Consider the following 20,529-nt stretch of genomic DNA (forward strand, 5'->3'; position numbering starts at 1 on the left):
TCACTGTGCACTTTTTGCATTTCATAGAAGAACGCAAATGAACATTTGAGAATATATTTAATTTGCAAATGTATCAAATTTGTTGTTTTTTGTGTCAAAATTTATGAATAAAAAAAAAATAGGAATTTAAAATATTTTCTAATCAAATTATTTGAATTTTCAACTTAAAAAGGTATTATTTTGTGGAAACTTCTCAGAAAAGTTTGTCCTCTATATTTCGAGTTTTTTTTTTGCAAATTGTTTTGACCCTACCCTCATTTTCTAGTGTGACAAAACTACAACATGTTTATTAAAATCTGCTAAAATGTGATTTGTTTTTTTCTTGATAAAGGTTCATTCAAACTGTAAGGACCAGATTTCGTCGGTTTGCCCCCTGGGTCAGTGTAAGCTCTCTATCCTACCTCCCACTGCCATCAACAACATAGACTCGGACGGATACTGGGAGGCCACCCGACCCCCCAGGACCAGCCCCCTGCTGGTGTTTGTCAACACCAAATCGGGAGACAATCAGGTAAAGGCACAGAAAGGGATGGGGGAGGGGGGGAGTAATAGTGACAACTTCTACTTGTATTTTAAAGTTTTTGAAAAGTGTAATTTAAAGTAAAGATTTTGCATTGGAAATAATGACAGAGTACCGGTAGAGGTAAAGTAGTAGGGGGGGGGGATAAAATTTCAATCAGTTGTAAGCAGTAAGACTGTTGATTTTGTTATGCTATGTATCGATATATTGAAACAATCTTATTAATTTTAAATGTAATTTTTTCTTGTAGGGTGTTAAATTTTTACGACGATTTAAACAGCTTTTGAATCCTGCTCAGGTGTTTGATTTAATGAATGGGGGACCACATCCTGGGTAGGTAGCTTTGGTGTAATCACACAGTACACCAAATCAGAAGAACTGCTACGTTTTACAGAAGTTATTTTCATATTTTCCAGTTGTTACGTATTTAAATAATACACTCTTCTTACCTCACTATAACTAAAACAAGAATGGAATCATTGTGTAATAAAATCAGTACTTATTTCATTAAATAACCAAATAACTAAGACTATTAACAATAAATAACATCATTTTAATCATTTAAATCTTATTAAATTCATGATTTGAAAAGAAAAACCAAAAATTGCATCTAATTGAGTTGAATGTTATTTAAGACAACAGGTTATAGATAACTACCACAGAGTGGTGTTGTTTTTCGTTGTAGGCTGAGGCTGTTTCAGAAGTTTGACCAGTTCCGGATCCTGGTGTGTGGGGGTGATGGAAGTGTTGGCTGGGTTCTCTCAGAAATCGATAAACTTGATCTCCATAAACAGGTACTGTTGCATTATGTATTTTACTGTGATTACATCATTACACTATACTTATAGTTGATGACCCTTTCCACTACAGTAAATTTTCAGTATACTTATTTTACTAGAAATGATTTTTAGCTCACCGAGACGAAGTCAAGGAGAGCTTATGCTATACCCTCGGCGTCGGCGGTGGCGTCGGCGTCCGGACCTGGTTAAAGTTTTTGTTGCAGGTCCTGTATCTAAGCTATTACTTGTCCTATCTTCACCAAACTTGCATGGGTGATGCATCTGGACCTACTTATGGACTTGAAAGACTTGGATGCTGAATTTGGGTCCTAAATTTCAGATGCTGGAGGAGGTTAAGGTTGTTGGACCAGGTTAAAGTTTTTGTTGCAGGTGCCCTTTGATAGCAATATCTTAGTTACTGCTGGTCCGTACATCACCAAACTTGCATGGATGGTGTGCCTTATGATACTGATGCACCAGACAGGCTTGAGTGCTGAATCTGAGCTATAGGTTTCGGATGCTGGAGGAGGTTAAGGTTTTTGGAGCAGGTTAAAGTTTTTGTTGTGGGTGCCCATTGATAGCAATATCTAAGTTACTACTGGTCCTAACTTCACCAAACTTGTATGGATGATGCGTCTTATGATACTGATGCACCTGACAAGCTTGAATGCTGAATCTGAGCAATAGGTTTCGGATGCTGGAAGAGGTTAAGGTTTTTAGAGCTGGTTAAAGTTTTTGTTGCAGGTGCCCTCTGATGATTATATCTTAGTTACTACTGGTCCTTACTTCACCAAACTTGTATGGATGGTGCGTCTTATGATACTGATGCACCTGACAAGCTTGAATGCTGAATCTGAGCAATAGGTTTCGGATGCTGGAGGAGGTTAAGGTTTTAAGAGCTGGTTAAATAAAGTTTTTGAAACAGGTGCCCTCTGATGATGATATCTTAGTTATTACTTGTCCTTACTTCACCAGACTTCCATGGATGGTGTGTCTTATGATACTGATGCACCTGACAGGCTTGAATGCTGAGTCTGGTTTCGGATGCTGGATAAAGTTAAGTTTTTAGATCAGGTCACATGTTTAATAGATGATAGTACTATATCAAACTTGCATAGTTGATTTAACTGTAATATGAATGAATCGCAGAGGTAGCTTCAGATGCAGAGCTTGATCTCCATTATCAAGGATGCTAAAAAATAAATCTTAGTTATTACAGGTCCTAACTTCACCAAACTTGAATGGATGGTGTGTCTTATGATACAGATGCACCTGACAGGCATGGATGCTGAATCTGAGCCATAGGTTGCGGATGCTGGAGGAAGTTAAGGTTTTAATTGCTAGTGCCCTCTGATGATGATATCTTAGTTATTACTGGTCCAAACTTCACCAAACTTGCATGGATGATGTGTGTTATGATACCAATGCACCTGATGGGCTTGAATGCTGAATCTGAGCCATAGGTTTCGGATGCTGGATGAGGTTTAGTTTTTAGGAACAGGTCACATGTTTTATAGATGATAGCTTGCATAGTTGATTTAACTTTATTTTAAATTAAATGCAGAGGTTGCTTTATATGCAGAGCCTGATCTCCATTATCAAGGATGCTAAAGAAATCTCCTACCTCACTCAAACCAGCTCGATAGATAGATGTGTTTGTTAATAAATGATATAACATGATTCCTATGATATAGTATTGTATGATATGAAACAATATTGTTTGATATGATACAATAGGATATCATATGTTATATTATAAAAAGTTATACAATACGATATGATATTGTATCAATTTTTTGGATATTTTATGATATGATATTGTATCATGATACTGTTATGTATAGTATTGTATATTATGATACAATATTGTATAATATTATATTGTATTTTTAATTTGTTATTTTATCACATGATACAATTACATAAGATATTGCAAAATATTATATTATATCCTATGATACAATATTGTATATTCTATAATATTGTATCATACAATATTGTATAATATGATATTGGTTTCAGTAATATAGAATTATATCACATGAAATTGTATTATATGATATTGTAATATTATATAATATTGTATCAAACGATATTGTATGATATGATATTGGTTTATATGATATATTATCTTATCACATGAAATTGTATTATATGATATTGTAATATATATTATTGTGTCATATGATACAATATGTATAATATAATAATGTATTTTATAATATTTTGCTTTATCACATGATATTGTATCATTTGATAAGATACAATGTTGGAATCAAATTATATTGTATTATATGATATAATATCATATAATGTATCAAATATGTTTCAGTGTCATTCAATACAATATCATACTATATTATACAATATATTATGTTTCAATGTTATGATGTATTATGCAATATGATATTGTAATATAATACTATATTGTATTATATTTTATGATATTGTATTATGTGATCAAATACAATAAGGTATAACACAATACAATGTCATATCATACATTACAATATCATATCTCATTATTGTTTATTACGGTATTTTATTGTTTTATATGATATATATTAAAAATATGACATGATACAATATTTAATTTTATATCATTGTATTGATTAACATATGAACATATGATTATCATAAAAAAATTTTATCAGATGATATACGATATTTTGTCAAAACAGAATCCATGAATATCCAAGATCATAAAGTATGATTTTCATATAGAATGATAAAGGTGGTCTTATGAAGGTGATGTCTCATAATGGTGATGCTCCGTCTCGGTGAGCTTAGTAATCTATGATTACCTATGTTTTAATTTCATAACTATCTAGTTTAATATAATATGATATAACAATAATGTAATGTAATGATATAATAATAATGTACATGTAATATGATAGCTATGGAGATAACTTTGTCTTTCAGTGTCAGATGGGGGTGCTGCCCTTTGGGACAGGGAATGACCTGGCCCGGGTCCTGGGGTGGGGATCAACCTTCGACGCTGACACACAGCTACCTGTGATACTAGAAAAATTAGAACATTCACAAATTAAAATGTTAGATAGGTACGTAATGGGCATGATCTTTTCTCCAGTTACTGTTGTAATTACTGAATAGACAGTTATAGCACATCAACTCTGCTCAAATTGTGTTTGTAGGTGGAGTATATGGACTTACGAAGGAACAATGCCACCACCTCGAAAACTTTCTCAACAGGTACTTGTTTCTCAATTGGAAGTCTCTTATACTTCATGTGCAGTGTTATTAAAGTTTCACATTGTGATTTTGTAGTTGTAATGATAATTTGAGTGAATTGAATGTGGTAAATGGTGTTGATGATGATTTCACACTTGATTTTTGATTAGTTTGACCCGATATCTGTGTATGAGGATTCAGTGGCTAACCATCTCTCCAAAATGTTACATTCCGAGGACCACGCTGTTGTCATTTCTTCTGCAAAGCAAGTATTCCATTGGCTGAAGATTACTTTTCCAGAATTTTCAATATGCTTCTTAAGTGAGACAAGAATTATTATTGCTGTAAGGCCACTGTACATCAACATGTAGATCATTCATTAAATATTTATGTAAAATTTCCTTTGTTTAACAGAGTATTGTGTCAAACTGTAAAAGATTTTGTGGCAAAAGTAGGAGAAGCACACGAAAAAGAAGGCCAGAAGGACTCAGACATTGCCTTAAAGGTGAGAGGAAAGCAAGTTAGAACGTGTGTACAGATGTATTAGTTAATGTAACCCACAATGATAATGGAATGAACAAAAACTAAAACATGAAGATGGAATAGATCATTTGATATTTTTTGGTAATGAATGTCAAATACTATAGAATATTGGTTGTAAATATGTTGTGTGGTTGAAGATTATCCTTTCTGTTTGACAGTGTAATGTGCTGAATGAAAAGTTAGAGAGTTTACTGGTCACCCTTAATGATGAAGCAGAGGCCTCTACCCCTTCTCAGGTATGCACAAGTGTTCTGTGAAACGGATCCTGAAGTAAAATTAACCAAATAAACTGTCATTTTATTGCACTGCAGTGGTTGTTCATGGTTATTAAGTTGATTTGTTTTATGTTTTCAGGAACAAACAAAATCCCCTTCCTCTCCAGAACAAGATTCTAGCAATCAAGATCAAGACACCGTCCCTGGGGTTATTACCGCCCCCACCAAAACCAAATCTGTGAGCAGCGCTTCCCACTCGTCAGACATTTATGATAGAGAGGTAGACTGTAGTTGAATGGATTTATTTTGATGGCATTGTCTTTATTTCAGGCCATTTTTAAACCTAGAGATGCCCTTATGTCCAGAGCTAACAGTCTGAAAAAAGCAATCCGCCAAATCATAGAACACACTGAGCGAGGTAAGAAAACTATAGTCTGTCACAAGTTATTGCTTCCACCACTTTTTGATGATTTTTAATAAAAATACACATAACTGTGAAAGAAATACAGTTGAAATCGATAAAAGGGAATATATCCAAGATATCTTCATTGAATAATTATCATTTTTCACTTATAAAAGTTCCCAGGAACGAAAACAAATTTCTTACGGAGATTTATAATGGGAAATGTTTACATCTTCTCTCTATTTGGAATTATCAGGATACCTCGCGCAATTTTTTAACGTTATCATCCGGGCTTCTTAATGGCTGATGCAATGCAAAATCCCCGTAGACTTTCTATTTTTGGATGTGTATTAAAACCTGAAGCGGTAGAGGGGGCGTTTCATTTTTCATATTAGTGGATGAACGTAGTTTGAGCACAAAGGTATTTATGATTATTGAAATATCAAATAAAAAGTGGTGGAAGCAAAAACTCGGGACAGAGTATAGCCATCACTAGAACCTCTGTATATCCTGTGAAATTATTTATCTCATTTGTTCATGTATTTACATTTTGTAAAAGATTTGGAGGGAAACTCCCATAATAAGTAGCAAGTTTGATTTTCTTTGTGTAAAACATTTTCAGTTGAATTTTGTAGAGGATACCTGTTTTCACAGTACCGGTACATGTACCTAAGATTACCGTAATTTTTCTCTCACAGCTGTTGATGAACAAAATGCACAAACTGAGGAACAATACCAGCGGATGAAGGAGTCACCCCTGTACAAGGCAGACAGCTCCGAGCTGCTGGACTCCAGCGAGACTTCTCCACAAAGGGGGCTCGCTGCTCATGCCGAGACATCACGATCAGCCCCTACATTCTCCATCTTCACCCTGGAGGCAGCTCCAAAAACCCCCATATCCAGTCCAAGGAACTTAGGTAAGAGTTCTAGAAAAAAATTGTACTAAAATGTTTCATTTCATTCATTTATAAATTGACTGATTCTGTTAAACTAATCACAGACATAATACACAAGACTGAATAAATTCCTACTGCATCAGACATAAAGATTTGTGGCATTTTCATCTTTTTATTTTACTATGGGTCAATATGCTTGCCATTTGCATCAGAAATCCTATATATACCATTTTGTTTTCTACTCTTTGAGTAAACGTTCCCTCACACTTCCATTAAAAAGAGAATGCACACTGATAATTGTTTTCGACTGCTCCCTTAGTTCACACTGATCCTAACCTGAGCGTGAAGGACCTAGAAACGGGAGCGTCACGGAGGATCAGCAGTATGAGCATGCTCAATAAGACGGCCAGTGTCGGCTCGGTACTGGGCCGGGACAAAAGTCCTCAAAAGGAACTTACTGCTCCCTTGTTCGGGGTCCCCTTCCACACTATCCTACCGGGTAAATGTCAACAAAATAAACCACATACCATATACATTCTTAATACCAGAGGTTCAGCTATTTGAATTGTAGCTTTGCCTTTTTTAAACAGTTTTTGCTATTTTTTTTAAATTTCATTTTATCATGATGGAGTAGTTACTTAGTATATGTACCAATAAAGAAGACCAGTACATGTATATTGGAACCAGTATATTCACATTCAGGTTTATGTTTTGTTTGATTTGATTCATTGATTCACTGATTATATACCATTTTTTCCATGTGTGCATACATACATGTAGATAAAAGATTACAGTATGTTATTTCGATGCTTGATTAACGCCCTGAACTTTCTGTGTTAAGGTTTGAACAGTAACATCGCCGGTAAGCTGGCGGGGGGAAGCTTTATCAGTAAGGTCCTGTTGGCCAATGCAGATGCCCTGTGTGCTGCCGCTTCCCCCCTCGTGGAGGATGACATTCCACCGTAAGTTCATCCCAGCTCAAGTCAAAGCTCAACAATTATTTACGTTCATTCAAAATCCTCTGAATTTTGCAAATTATTTTTTAGTTTGATAATGCCATTAAGTTGGTACTGGGTACACGGCAATTGTTACGAAGTTTGTCATTACCATAGTGTCTAAAAAGTGTGAAGTGTGAAGCGGGAGATCTTGGATTTAGTACAAATCATGTAGATAACCAATAGCTGGATTTCTGGTTTGTTTTTTAGGTCAGAATATACTGAGCGCTGTGTAATGAACAATTATTTTGGAATTGGATTGGATGCCAAGATCACTTTAGACTTTCAAAATAAACGAGATGAACATCCAGAAAAATGCAGGTATGTAAATTTCAACATGAAAGTAAAAATATTCAGGAGCTTTTCAGATTTCACCTCAAGATTTATTGTTAATTTATTCATTTATTTTAAACACTCCATATATTTTAGGACTAGAACCAAGAACTTAATGTGGAATGGTTATTTATTGTTAATTTACAAAATCCTGATTTATATTAGGAGTAGGACCAAGAACTTTATGTGGTATGGTGTGTTGGGAGGCAAGGAGCTGGTGCAGAGATCCTTCAAGAACCTGGACCAGCGGGTACAGCTGGAGTGTGATGGTCAGCGGATACCACTGCCTAGCCTACAGGGCATAGTCATCCTCAATATACCAAGGTACATCAATCACACATCTCTTCAACATACCATCCTGCAAAGTTTATAAGGCAATTTAAGAAAACGTTCATTCTATAACCTTTCAGTTACATGGGTGGAGCAAACTTCTGGGGAGGAACAAAGGAAGATGATGTGAGTTTAAAAGCTTGTTTTAAAATGTTCTCAAAAATGCACAATGACGTACAAATGTACCATAATAATATGAAAGGATTTTGGTGCCCTGAAAAGTGCTTCTGTATGAATTATTTTTGGTTTTTCTACAGACATTTCAGGCCCCAAGCTTTGATGACAAGATTTTGGAGGTGGTGGCAGTGTTTGGGAGTGTTCAGATGGCCATGTCTCGAGTGATCGACATCCAACATCACAGGATAGCACAGGTAGGCCTTAAAAAACAGGAAAAAGGTAGATAGAAGATCCAGTGTACTATAGATACTGTAAAAACAGTCCAAAGGTAGATAGCAGTGTGGTTTCACTGATATTCTTAGACATCAATTTTTGTTGATTTAGCAAGATTCTGTTTAGAGGAAGCGTAAACTTGTGGGCAATAGCCCTATCAGTAAACACTTCTGTAGAAGCAGAAATATTCGTTAAGGATTTAATTTCATTATTTTTGTTGGCAGTATATATCAACAAAATCAAATCCTTGATGAATTTTCAACCCAAGTATTAGTGAATACAAAGACATTACAATATGACGAAATCAAATGCCAACGAATTTTATTTGCTTTAAAAACAACGAAATTTTGACCCACCGAAAATATATGCTTCTACGGTATTTTCATATACCTGTATCATACTTCAGTAGACCAGAGGTTGATGAAACCCCAGTGCATGTATGCTGGTAACAACATACAGTGAAATAAACATTTTTAACGTCTTGTAGTGCCGTCGTGTGAAGATCACCATCATGGGGGATGAGGCAGTGCCAGCACAGGTGGATGGGGAGGCGTGGATGCAGCCGCCAGGGTACATCCACATTGTCCACAAGAACCGCGCCCAGATGTTGACCAGGGACAGGGTAAGTCTATTCAGACTCACTCGCATACACTGGAGATAAAACTCTGGCTTACCTCTCACTGTTGATGTAGGCAGACTCGCTCACACTGGTAGATTGAACTCTGTAGATTTAAATCAACTCTGGCATATCTTATTTACATTCTTGATACTTGTCAGTTAGATTTGACCCCTACATAGCACTGAGTGAATGATCCATAAATAGGAAACACACTGATTGTTCTTGTCTTTGATGGTGAAACAGGTGTTTGAGAATACGCTGAAGTCTTGGTCAGAGAAGCAGAAAGAGATTGAGCGGTCCGTCAGCCCCCAGCCCACCTCTCTGTCTGAGGAGGAGTCCCTTGTACTACAGAACTTTGTGGAGGTTGCATCCTCTCTCATCAAAGGGTTAGTGTGGAGTTTTTTCAGCTAAAATAATATGTTTGAAATGTAAACTGTACATAAATCAAAATATTAACTTCAAATACCAATAGAACTGAGAAGCCAATAAAAATGAATGCTTAATCTTAGATGATTGAAAGGTGCCTTTAATAACATATTTATTTTTCCTTTCAGTGTGAAGATTGCCTCCTTGAAGTACAGTGCAGTAGAGCAGGAGTTATTTCCCCTTGCTACTCAAGCCTCGGAGTACATGGACCGATTGTTTCCTGCGGGAAAGTTAGCTGAGGTATGCGGTCTCTAAAATAACACATTAACTCATCAAATTCAGCAAGAAATTTCATAAGCCTGCATGAGAATTCTGATCACTATGATAGATATTGTTTGCATGGTCAAATGCCAGTCTGTCATTGAATGACACCGTTACTACATGATGCATTGCGTACATTGATTTCACTTTGTCTGTGTGTTGGTTCTTGTCTTAGATGGAGACAGGAGGAATGGAGTCCTATCAGGTGCCTGCCTGTTGTACCTGTCTGCTTTTCTCAGTAAAAAAAAACCCCTATCTGTTTTGTTCATCAATCCCCTTTTATTTTATTGTTGTCTTTTTCATTTGCTTTTTCATTTACTTTTTTACTTCATTTTAGGTTAAACACAGACCTATCAAATTTAAATCAAAATTGAAAGTAAGATTCCATAATATCATGTGATGTACATTTTTCCAAGAGATCAAACAATTCTCATCTTTCATTATTTTTTCCTTTTTGTAACAGTTCAAATCTTCCTGATATTCACCCCGTGTGATTTCTATTGATCTGTTTGGTATACTATTAATGTGCAATATTCCCTTCACATAATGTGTATTTTGTCCATTGATAATCTGTACCAGTTTAATCACTGAATTAAGTCGCACAAAAGGTCATGCAGCTTTTGTGATTAAATTATCACTTAGAGTGGATGACTCGTGTATTTCACAAAATTTCAATATTTTCTCAGACTTCAATTTCCAATCAGAGTCTTTTTTTAATGCTCTGTTTAAGTAAAGGGGACATAACTATTAAATATAATGCATGTGATCCTGTGAATTGTACGTGCTGGTATACCAGTAGTTCTTCCTTCTGTGTCTCTTCCACCTAATTTTCCACTTTTTCACTTGCTTGCAAAGAACACTGAATCTAAGTTGTACCTTCAATGTAGTTTTTAGAATGCTTGCTTATTTTTTAAAGAAATTCTGATTTAAATTTGCAAAAACGAGGGAAGGAAAGAAGATGAGCTGAATGCTATTAACGACATACTGTATACAGGGTTATTTTTGCCCCGTATTATTTTCACCCTTCTTCACTTGCAAACAGGTTTCGCCCCATCGTGAATTCACCCAGGCAAAGTTGTGTTTAAATAGAGATAATGTGGAACATTGGAATTCGCCCAGTCTTAAATTTGCCCCTGACAACGAGGGCCAAAGGGGCGAAAATAAAACGAGGTTGAATATTTCCCTGTATACAGTATATACACTATAGTATTCTTGCTTTAACCGAAGGATGTATATATGTATTTTTTTTTTTTAATTTTCATTTAAATTATAACCGGTATCTAAAGAATGATTTGTTAAATGGCATACTCACCATACTACTGTGTAGTGCGTAAATGGCACTGGACACTAATTTGATGTTAACGGTAGGAATGTGTGACTTTTGGTGATTTATCCTTTTGTAATTAATGTAATAACGCAATGTTTGTGCTATATTTAGCCAACCCTCAGGAGTCAGGTGATTGACTTTGTTCGCAGCGTGCAGCACCTGAACCACGACACTAGTAACTTCCTGTCGGAGAAGGCCGCTGTTCTAGTAAGTTTTCTTATCTTACACCACAAGCCCCTAGAGTCTTCACCATGAGCACATAAATTCATTTGGTTTAAAATAAATGAATAGGAAATATGTATCTTACATTTTACACTTGTATAAACAATTTTGATGGCATCGATATCACAATTGCTCATGCTAAAAAAAAATTGATCTGCATGATGTTACTATTATGTTTTGTACTATTTATGAGGCAAATTGGTCTCAATTTATGTTCTTGATAGAGAATTGAATTACCATTAATTCAATAGCTATGAAATTTATAGTCGTATAAAACTTGGTCAGAATAGATCACGCTTTTTTATAAACCACCTATGAATTCTGTAGCTTCTAAATTCATTACTATGATAAACTGTGGACTTGATGTGCACGCTCTACCTCGCTGACCAGTATGTTGTTAATGTTGTCACGTATTACAGAGACTTGCACCTGATATATCAGAACGCCTGAATGCTTCATTGGCACACCTTGAGCTAGAGCTGCAGAAAATCTGCCAGGTGTGCGGGATTAACTCTACATTCCAGTACGACCCCTCACAGATCACACAATCACAGGAGGAGGTAGGCAGTCACTATTAAAGCACACCCTGACCCTGTCAAAGCATCTGCTTCAATGGTGTAAACAGGACCAACATATGATTGGGTTATACTGAGCTCTTGCAAAATTCATGCAATAATAAACTGTTTATTTTAGTGTGTATTTCTGTTTAAAGGTAGCTACATTTATAGCTTTTTTTGTAGTTGATTCCCTTAGAACATAAAAGAAAGCCAGGAAAATTACGGCAAGTTTACAGCAAGTTAAAGGGAAAGAACAAAGACAAACAATACATTCCACTTTGTAAGTCAATTTTGATTGTACACATTGTTAAATGTTAAGGAGAGATGAATTTGGGCACAAATTCTTAAAAATAAGAACATTCTCTAGTCAGTTAATGACAAGATAAGTTTAAAAAAATCAATGATGTAAAGAATAAGGGTATTTTAAGTTTACTGTTCAGAAACATAAAATCCTTTAATAAATTAACAACTATGAATAAATTGATTAGCACTATTTATTGGAATTATTTTTTAGCATACAATGTTTATAACTGGACGCCAGAAGATGTGGGTCAGTGGCTCGAATCTCGATCTCTGTCTGAGTACAAAGACTCGTTCATTCGTAACGAGATACGTGGCACCGAGCTCCTAACTCTTGACAAGGGAGATCTGCAGGTGAGATGACCGATCATTGTATAATGTATAATTAGTGATAACGGACATAATGTATAAAGAGTACTGGCAAAACTTGTGACAAATCCTTTACTGTTGTGGTGAACTTAGATAGAACAATTTCAGTGATACAGCCAATTTATTTTTAAGTTCTATTTAAGATTTTTTAAAGAATTTTCTTTATTGTTTTATACAGTATGAGTTGAATTGTTTAGTTACCCATATTTATGTTTGAAGTATTAATTTCAGTATTAATTTTCCTCAGCAGTTAAATAATTTTAGTTCTTTAAACCCTCCCTGGAAAAAAGCAAAAAACCTGTTTAATTTCATATGATGAAATAACATAAAATAAGTTTTCAACCCCTTAGCAAACAAAAAAAATTACCAAAAAAAAACAAAAAAACTCTAACTACCACGTTTACCCTGAAAATATTCCAATATTCATGCCTTCAACATATGTAGAATACTTACGTAGGAAATGACAGTGTTTGTTGTGTTTGTAGGACCTCGGAGTGACAAAGGTCGGGCACCTGAAGAGGATTCAGCAGGGGATCAAAGAACTCAACAACCGCATGACTGCTTACGACAAATCTCTGGTGTTCGACAAAAACTCCTCCTGACACCATTATTAACCATAGAAACAGTTTATGGGAGATGGAGGATTTTTCTTTTTCCATTGTTCACATATATATTAAGCTATTTTGAATTCTTCCTGTTTATTGTGACTTCTTTTTAAATATCACATGCAATGACCTCCGGTCTCAAACGAGAAAGATATAGATATGTAGACAAACAAAAAAACAAAACAGGGTATGCACAGGTGTGTTAATCCAGCAGTGACAGCTTCAGGTCCCTACACTTGATGAGCATGTTTGATTTGTTGAGCGTGAGGATGCCATACCAAAGACGGGGATGTTATACATAGTGCTGACCTGATGAGCTGTTATTGGCTCGTTACTGGTGCTTTAATTGGTCAAGGTAGAGGTTTGTCCCGGAACTAGTTCAACCCAAAGTCAGTCTAGAGTGCTCTTGTATCAAAGGATATTGTGCTAGATGGTCAGTTTTAATTGAATCAAATCGGACATACCAATGATTCTTGATGCCATACAATTTTATTTTGTGGATGTTTTAAAATTACATATATTTATTTTTTTTTTCCCCTTTATGATAAATACTTCCGTAGTGAATATTAATACAATGAGCATTAAGTTGGAACAAGTTGTCTCCCTTTGTGAAGGAGTGTAGGGGCAGGCCTCCATGATTATGTTATGACTTTTTACATATTTTATCTTGCCTAAGTCTTTCCAAATGTCCACAACCATAGTGTAATACCTCTGTGTGTGTGATTCTGTGTACTGTACCGTGTACTGCATCTGTTGATGCCCAGCTCCTCTAATAGCGTAGGTCAAAGGTCATGGAAACAAACATTCAGGGTCGTATGGGTCATAGGGTACTAATCAGTAACAAAAGCCTGGTGCAAAAAAAAAATAAGAAAATCATGTGTGAACTACCATGGTATCTTGTTTCTCTGGATTTTGTTGCTGAGATGATCCAGTAAATCATATTAAGAGGGCTCGATGGTCGTGGCCATTTATGGGCTGTATTGATCTCCTGTAAAAGAAGAGCTACATATAAAAATATTGGGGAAAAAAACAATTTTAAAGGTAAAATATAAGGATTTTTTCTTTACTAAATAGCGATTTGTAGCTAAACAAACAATGCTTTATCTTAAAATTTGAGGTAAATTTCATGGATAGTTTGTTGATCATCCAGCCTCCTTATACTTAAGTAGAAACTTGAACATGACCAAGAATCCTATAGAAAAGTGGTTGTCTACAAATCTACATTACTTTGAAACTTTGAAAACACAGAACAATGGCCAGCGTGATAAATATACTGGTATATTTCCCTGGCAGCCTCCTTTTATCATCAATGTCGGTCATATTATAAATATATTAGCAGATCTGGGCTTGAAGCAACAACAGATGCAGTATATCATTGTCTATTTTTACATTTTTATATGTAATACGTGTTTTTCTTGTTATTTATGAATCATGTCTGCAGATTGACGTCAATGATGATGTTTATATATTTTGTACCTTCAGAAACTGTTTTTGTATCTTTTATATATATACACTGAATTTCATATTTAATGACATGCACCCTTGTATTCCCATTCCTGCGACAACCATAGATCTTCCATCTACAATGTTATTGATGTTCTGTTTTTTATTCTATCAGCCATTTCCAAAATCAGTGATATTGTATTTCTGTCTGTGGTCTAGATTTCTTGCACTTGGCTGTAGTGGTGTACTAGTCATTTTTTTCCCACTTTTATTCAAGAGCACATCAACCATTGTTGGCTAATATCGTAAAAAGACAAGTTACTCTCAGTACTTTGAATTCTTGTTAACTTTTGTCAAAAGAGAGTCAGTATTCCATTGATAAAGATAAGTGGCATATAAAAGAGCACTGTTTCAGAAAGCTCTCTTGTAAAATACCTTAAAATATTATGTGTTTTGTTTTTATAATTGAAAACAAATCCACATTTCTAGATATCCTCCAGTCTATGCATTGGTTTAGATCAGCAGCTAATTTTTCTTATCGAACATTATTGTATATGATCTAACAAAAACAATTTAACTTGTAATTGTAACCCAAAAGGCATTTATAAATGAGAAATGTTGTACATAAAAGGATTTCTGAGACAAAATGCCTTTGATATATATGTACATTTATTTACAAGAAGTTGTTATAAGCTGATTAAATGGCAAACATTGTTCACCATTATTCAACCCCATTATTTTGGATACCATTAATAGAAGTATACAGTATATATTCTTTCTTAGTAGAACACAAATCAGTGGTGTTTTCTTTTGATGATCAACGAAAACAGCTTGCTTTTTTTGTGTATATTACACGAACCTGATATTTTCAATCATTGATTTTGGGGGGGGGGGGGGGGGGGGGGGGGGGGGGCAAGCTATCCGAAAAGATTGTTATAATGAAGGAGGTAATATTACTGCTTTCAACAAAAATCCAATTAAGATGAAAATACTTTTATATTATATCCACTGTGGTTATACAGTAGCAGATTTGTAGATACCTGGTCTAGAGCCCTTGTAGAAAAAAAGGTGAGACCTGATTTAGGTTCACCTCTGATTTATAAGTAGTATTGGCAAATATTCTGTTCAACTCAAAGGTTAACTGTGACAATCTCCTAGAAATACAGTTATATGTCTGCAATTAGCTATGTGTACAGAATCGAATCCAGATTATAATTTTTTTTATGAAAATCATTCCTTTGATTAAAGAAGCCTTACCTCTTTCATATTTGTTGTTAGCTCACCTGAGCTGAAAGCTCAAGTGAGCTATTCTGATCACATTTTGTCCGTCGTCCGTCTGTCCGTCTGTCTGTCTGTCCGTCTGTAAACTTTTTACATTTTGAACTTCTTCTCTAAAACCGCTTATCCAATTTCAACCAAATTTGGCACAAAGCATCCTTAAGTGCGGGCGAATATAAATTGCAAAAATAAAAGTCCAATCTGTATTCAAAGCGGAGAAAACCTTGAAACTGTAGAAAAAGGGGGGTGCATTTTTAAAAATCTTCTTCTCAAGAACTACTGATTCCAATGCAACGTAGTTTAGCATAAATTATCCTTATGGGAAGGAAAATATAAATTGCAAAAATTAAGTGCTAATTCTGTTTCAAATCTGAGTTATTACGAAAATAATAATAAAGGAAATGCGTGTTTCAATCAGTTTAATAGCTTCGGGTTCGGCATCCGGTAATCCGGCATCCAGTAAAATGGGTAGGCAAGACTTGGTATGGGCAAAACAAAGATTGGCAGTTATTAATCTGCCAATCTCATTAAAATTTCAGGATATTCGATGGACTAGTATATTTGTATTCGCTGTAAATATTGCTGCAAAATAATGCGTATTTGGAATTGACAATTGTCGATCTGCCTTGGCTTTTATTTTGCCACGGCCCGGGTTTGCATACCCATTTTACCTAGACTCGTATTCCATACTTTCGAAAACGAGGTTCTTTGTTTAAAGCAGCCATGACATTATACGAAAAAGGGTCGATCTGACTATGATGAATTGCTTGTTGTGCAACAGTTCGCGTATGAAGGGAAATTTTTGAAACATGCAAAATATATTGTTGCCGATTTTGTGAAGTAAATTGAGGCTAAATATTTCAATGCGTTGACAGTTTTCACACATGACGTTGGTGTTAGCTTGTTCCGATTTTCGTTTCGTTTTCATTTTTCTGCTTGTACCCTGGGGACTATCGTCTGTATTCTTTCGTGATTTTTACGTACCAAATCAAACAGAGACTTTGGTAAATCAAACAGTCAACTGTTTACCTGCGCAAATTAAGCAAAATCTGATGTATCAAAAAATAATGTAATACAATTCATTCTATCGGTAATTCGATCGGCATTATCTTTTGCGTAATGGTATATTAATGCAATAGGTTTTGTTGCGATGCTCGGCATTTTCTCGAGTTTATTCAGTTTAAATAAAGTTTGACATTGCTGACGGAAATGTGTAGGTATATACATGTATATATATGATTCATTTCGAAAAAATAAATTGTGTTCTTTATTTGTTATAGTGAATGTTTCTTGTGTTTAATTGTTTTCAATTTCTATTTACTAACCATATTTGAGTGTTAAGCTTCAAATTATAAGCAAGATACAGAGATTTGCTCACAATTCTATGTTTGTACACAGATCTTAAAAACTAAAGATTAAAAAAGTAAAAAATTTGTCAATATTTATTAAGAAAATTTTCAAAGTATGTTCGTTCAGAAACCAACTTTAACATCTTATTGTATTGTAAACTTAACATTTTTCGTCATTATTACTCCTACTGTACATGTGATCCTTCACTGTGTTTGTGTACATTTGTATAAACTGATTTTGAACCTCAAATACCAGTGAACTGGTCTTGAGTGAATAAAAGAATATAAAATCTTAGGCCATTCTTTTTTTTCCAGTTTAAATGCTGAATAGGAAATACCAAGTTAAAAATCATAACTGAATGTAATAAACTCATGTGAACAAAATATGAATCAAACCTAGGCGAACTGTGAGCTCTGTATCTTGCTTATAATTCTACAATTGACGCTGAAATTTTGGTTGAACATTAGAAAATCTCTATGAATTATGAGTATGTTAAATACTTGTACAAACAAAATAAAAGAATGATACTGTGAAATCATTAGATTTCGTGGTGGCTCATTTTTCGTGGAATTCGTGGGTACCTCTCATCCACGAAATAACATCCTTCACGAATTGATGAATTAGGGTAATAAAGTCATATTCCCTTTTGTAGATATATATGAATACACGAAATTACGTCCCCACGAACCTGTAAAATTTAAGTCATCCACGAAAATTGGCCCCCACGAAATTTAATGATTCAGTATTCTGTATATATCTACTCTCTGGGGCCCTCTCTTTATACAATAAATAATGTGAAATCTACATCAATTTTGATAGATTTTCAGACACGAGTATATAAAAACGACATCTTAAAAACAGTTTCCATTTTTCTGACACATTTCTGTTGCGGGGATAAAGTAATTATCGCTATTCCTAAGAATATCACAGCGGAAAATTATCCTGGTTTGTACGCGAAGTAAATAACAGTAATCTAATTGTAATGGAGAAGACAACTAAAATTTTTGAATGTTTTTAATTTGAGCACATTGAGGTACAATTTTCTTCTTCACATCTATACATGTAGGGTTTTTAAAATAAAAAACAATTGCTATTATTTTTTTTAATACAATATAACTAGTAAGTACTGAGTAGTTGATGAAAAAAATGTACCTATATGCACTCATATATTTTGATCGCTTTACAAACTGGGGGGGGGGGGGGGGGAGGCAGAACGAAAATATAGGGATTTGGAAGTTAACAACTTAACAGTATACCTCTACCAAATGTTTAGTTTTATATCTTGCGTAGAATTTTCTTATGCTGGTAAAAAATAGTATTTCATGAAGGTACAATGTCAAAGATTACATGTATACAAAAATAAGTGTAAAATTCGAATACTTTACAATATTCATTTTTTGTTTTTCTACCGATGGACCATATGGCACAATATCTTTTGAACGCCCATTGTTGCTCAGGTGAGCGATGTGGCCCCATGGGCCTCTTGTTTGGGTAATCTTCAGATTGACCAATCAAAATATTTATATTTATTTCAGAATTCAGTGTCATATTGTCATGTTTCATTTGTTGTGAACTTGAATAAATTTGTACAAAAGACAGGACATGATGGATTTTAGTGGGGTGTGTTTCTGCAGGGGTTGAGACTGTGTAGTAAATGAGTGAAGTATAATATTTATAAAATTCCTTAGTACGTGCTGTCTTTGAAGCATGGAAACCGGAAAAGTAATTCTGTTAAACTCGGAATTTTTGTTGTATACTTCACAGGGATGGGTTAATTGAAAGAAGTATTTGTAATTGAGTGTAATTAATTACATTTTTCAAAGTAATTGGAAGTAATTTGTAATTGAGTCTCCCTTAAATTACAAGTAATTGAATTTATTTAGATACATTCCAAAAATATCATGTATTTTTAATTACTTTTCAATTACTTTTTTTTCAAGTTAAAAGTTTTAAAAGGTGTCATATTCAGTTCAGTTCTTCATTAAATTTAAGCTTTAAGCAGTACACATTTTATCAGTACAAGTAAATGTAAACAATTATATGTATACTTACTTATATGCATGTAAAGGTATATAAGGATAACAGGAGAATGACAGACAGATATTTAATAATTATGTTTAGGTTGCATACCTGTTTTAAATGCCAGAATGGGCTTATGTTTATACACTAATTAAGTGTCTCATTATGTTTGATGTGTTTATACAACATGGCACTCTAGAAAAGGTCTAATTTGTTCAGGCCTGAAGCCCTCTGATACACAAGAACACATGTATTGAATAAAAATTTAGTATAAAAAGTCTTGTTCAGAACCAAACATGAACCCATTGACACTGGATTTAGTACCCATTATTATGGTTATATATTATTTTAAATTATAAATTTTAAAGCATAATCTATAAATAATGATTATTTATAAAATGAATGCAAACCTTTAAAGACATTGCCATAAACAAGTTTTGTGTGTCTCAATGCTGTTTATACATGTATTTATTCTTAAGATATTAAAAGTAATTGAAATATATTTCATTACATTTGTCAAAGTAATTGAAAGTAATTAATTACATTTGAAAAAAGCAATGTAATTGTAATTGCAAGTAATTACAAAATTATTGATGTATTTGAAAGTAATTAATTACATTTCAAAGTAATTGACCCCAACCCTGATACTTCATTTACACCCCCATCCCGCTGAAGCTTGCCCAATGGTCAAAATAATGATGTATTCTCGGGTCATGTACGAGCTTCCAGTCTTTTTTCCATCACAAAATATGGCTTGGACAGGAAGAACATACATTTTCCTCAAAATATCTAAGTGAATGGATAAGAAATTGACACAACCACGTCACATACATAGTATGTATGTATGGAATCCAGACAGGGCCATAGAGTTCACTATCACGCCATCGATGATGATGTAGATGAAGCGTTGACGATGGTGCGATGATGGTGATGCGATGGCACGACAAAGCGAGTAAGATAGCACGACGAAGCAATGATGTGATGGTACGATAGCGATGTTGCGATAACGAAGACACGATGCTCTCTCCAGTCATTGTTAGGTCTTTATCGCGCTATTGTTATTTCATCGCACTGTTGCGATGTCGACTGTATTGTGGATGCACACTTGGAAAGAGAAATGGTGTAAGGCAGTAAATTAATGAACAATGAGGCAC

At 34.6% G+C, this 20,529-nt stretch overlaps 1 protein-coding gene across 9 annotated transcripts in view; it reads left to right on the forward strand.

The window, feature by feature from the left end:
* LOC128179696 (diacylglycerol kinase delta-like) overlaps positions 1 to 15,989 on the forward strand; it is a 39,189-nt gene extending 23,200 nt beyond the window's left edge. For 5 of the 9 annotated variants that reach the window (XM_052847211.1, XM_052847213.1, XM_052847218.1 and 2 more), the window contains 26 exons: positions 332 to 511; positions 771 to 853; positions 1,206 to 1,314; positions 4,225 to 4,364; positions 4,458 to 4,515; positions 4,665 to 4,759; positions 4,909 to 4,999; positions 5,196 to 5,273; positions 5,392 to 5,490; positions 5,583 to 5,670; positions 6,354 to 6,572; positions 6,871 to 7,050; positions 7,393 to 7,513; positions 7,757 to 7,867; positions 8,045 to 8,203; positions 8,290 to 8,335; positions 8,467 to 8,580; positions 9,087 to 9,221; positions 9,462 to 9,604; positions 9,773 to 9,884; positions 10,243 to 10,281; positions 11,344 to 11,439; positions 11,874 to 12,014; positions 12,195 to 12,291; positions 12,526 to 12,665; positions 13,166 to 15,989. In XM_052847211.1, coding sequence (XP_052703171.1) covers positions 332 to 511; positions 771 to 853; positions 1,206 to 1,314; positions 4,225 to 4,364; positions 4,458 to 4,515; positions 4,665 to 4,759; positions 4,909 to 4,999; positions 5,196 to 5,273; positions 5,392 to 5,490; positions 5,583 to 5,670; positions 6,354 to 6,572; positions 6,871 to 7,050; positions 7,393 to 7,513; positions 7,757 to 7,867; positions 8,045 to 8,203; positions 8,290 to 8,335; positions 8,467 to 8,580; positions 9,087 to 9,221; positions 9,462 to 9,604; positions 9,773 to 9,884; positions 10,243 to 10,281; positions 11,344 to 11,439; positions 11,874 to 12,014; positions 12,195 to 12,291; positions 12,526 to 12,665; positions 13,166 to 13,282 — 2,991 coding nt within the window. In that variant the 3' untranslated portion in view covers positions 13,283 to 15,989. Of the gene's footprint in view, positions 1 to 331; positions 512 to 770; positions 854 to 1,205; positions 1,315 to 4,224; positions 4,365 to 4,457; positions 4,516 to 4,664; positions 4,760 to 4,908; positions 5,000 to 5,195; positions 5,274 to 5,391; positions 5,491 to 5,582; positions 5,671 to 6,353; positions 6,573 to 6,870; positions 7,051 to 7,392; positions 7,514 to 7,756; positions 7,868 to 8,044; positions 8,204 to 8,289; positions 8,336 to 8,466; positions 8,581 to 9,086; positions 9,222 to 9,461; positions 9,605 to 9,772; positions 9,885 to 10,080; positions 10,111 to 10,242; positions 10,282 to 11,343; positions 11,440 to 11,873; positions 12,015 to 12,194; positions 12,292 to 12,525; positions 12,666 to 13,165 lie in introns of all 9 variants that reach the window. The other 4 variants (XM_052847214.1, XM_052847220.1, XM_052847212.1 and 1 more) reach the window with 3 other exon arrangements.
* The last annotated feature ends 4,540 nt before the right edge of the window (positions 15,990 to 20,529 follow it).

The sequence above is a fragment of the Crassostrea angulata genome, chromosome 4, assembly GCF_025612915.1.
Source record: "Crassostrea angulata isolate pt1a10 chromosome 4, ASM2561291v2, whole genome shotgun sequence".
Classification (NCBI taxonomy): domain Eukaryota; kingdom Metazoa; phylum Mollusca; class Bivalvia; order Ostreida; family Ostreidae; genus Magallana; species Magallana angulata.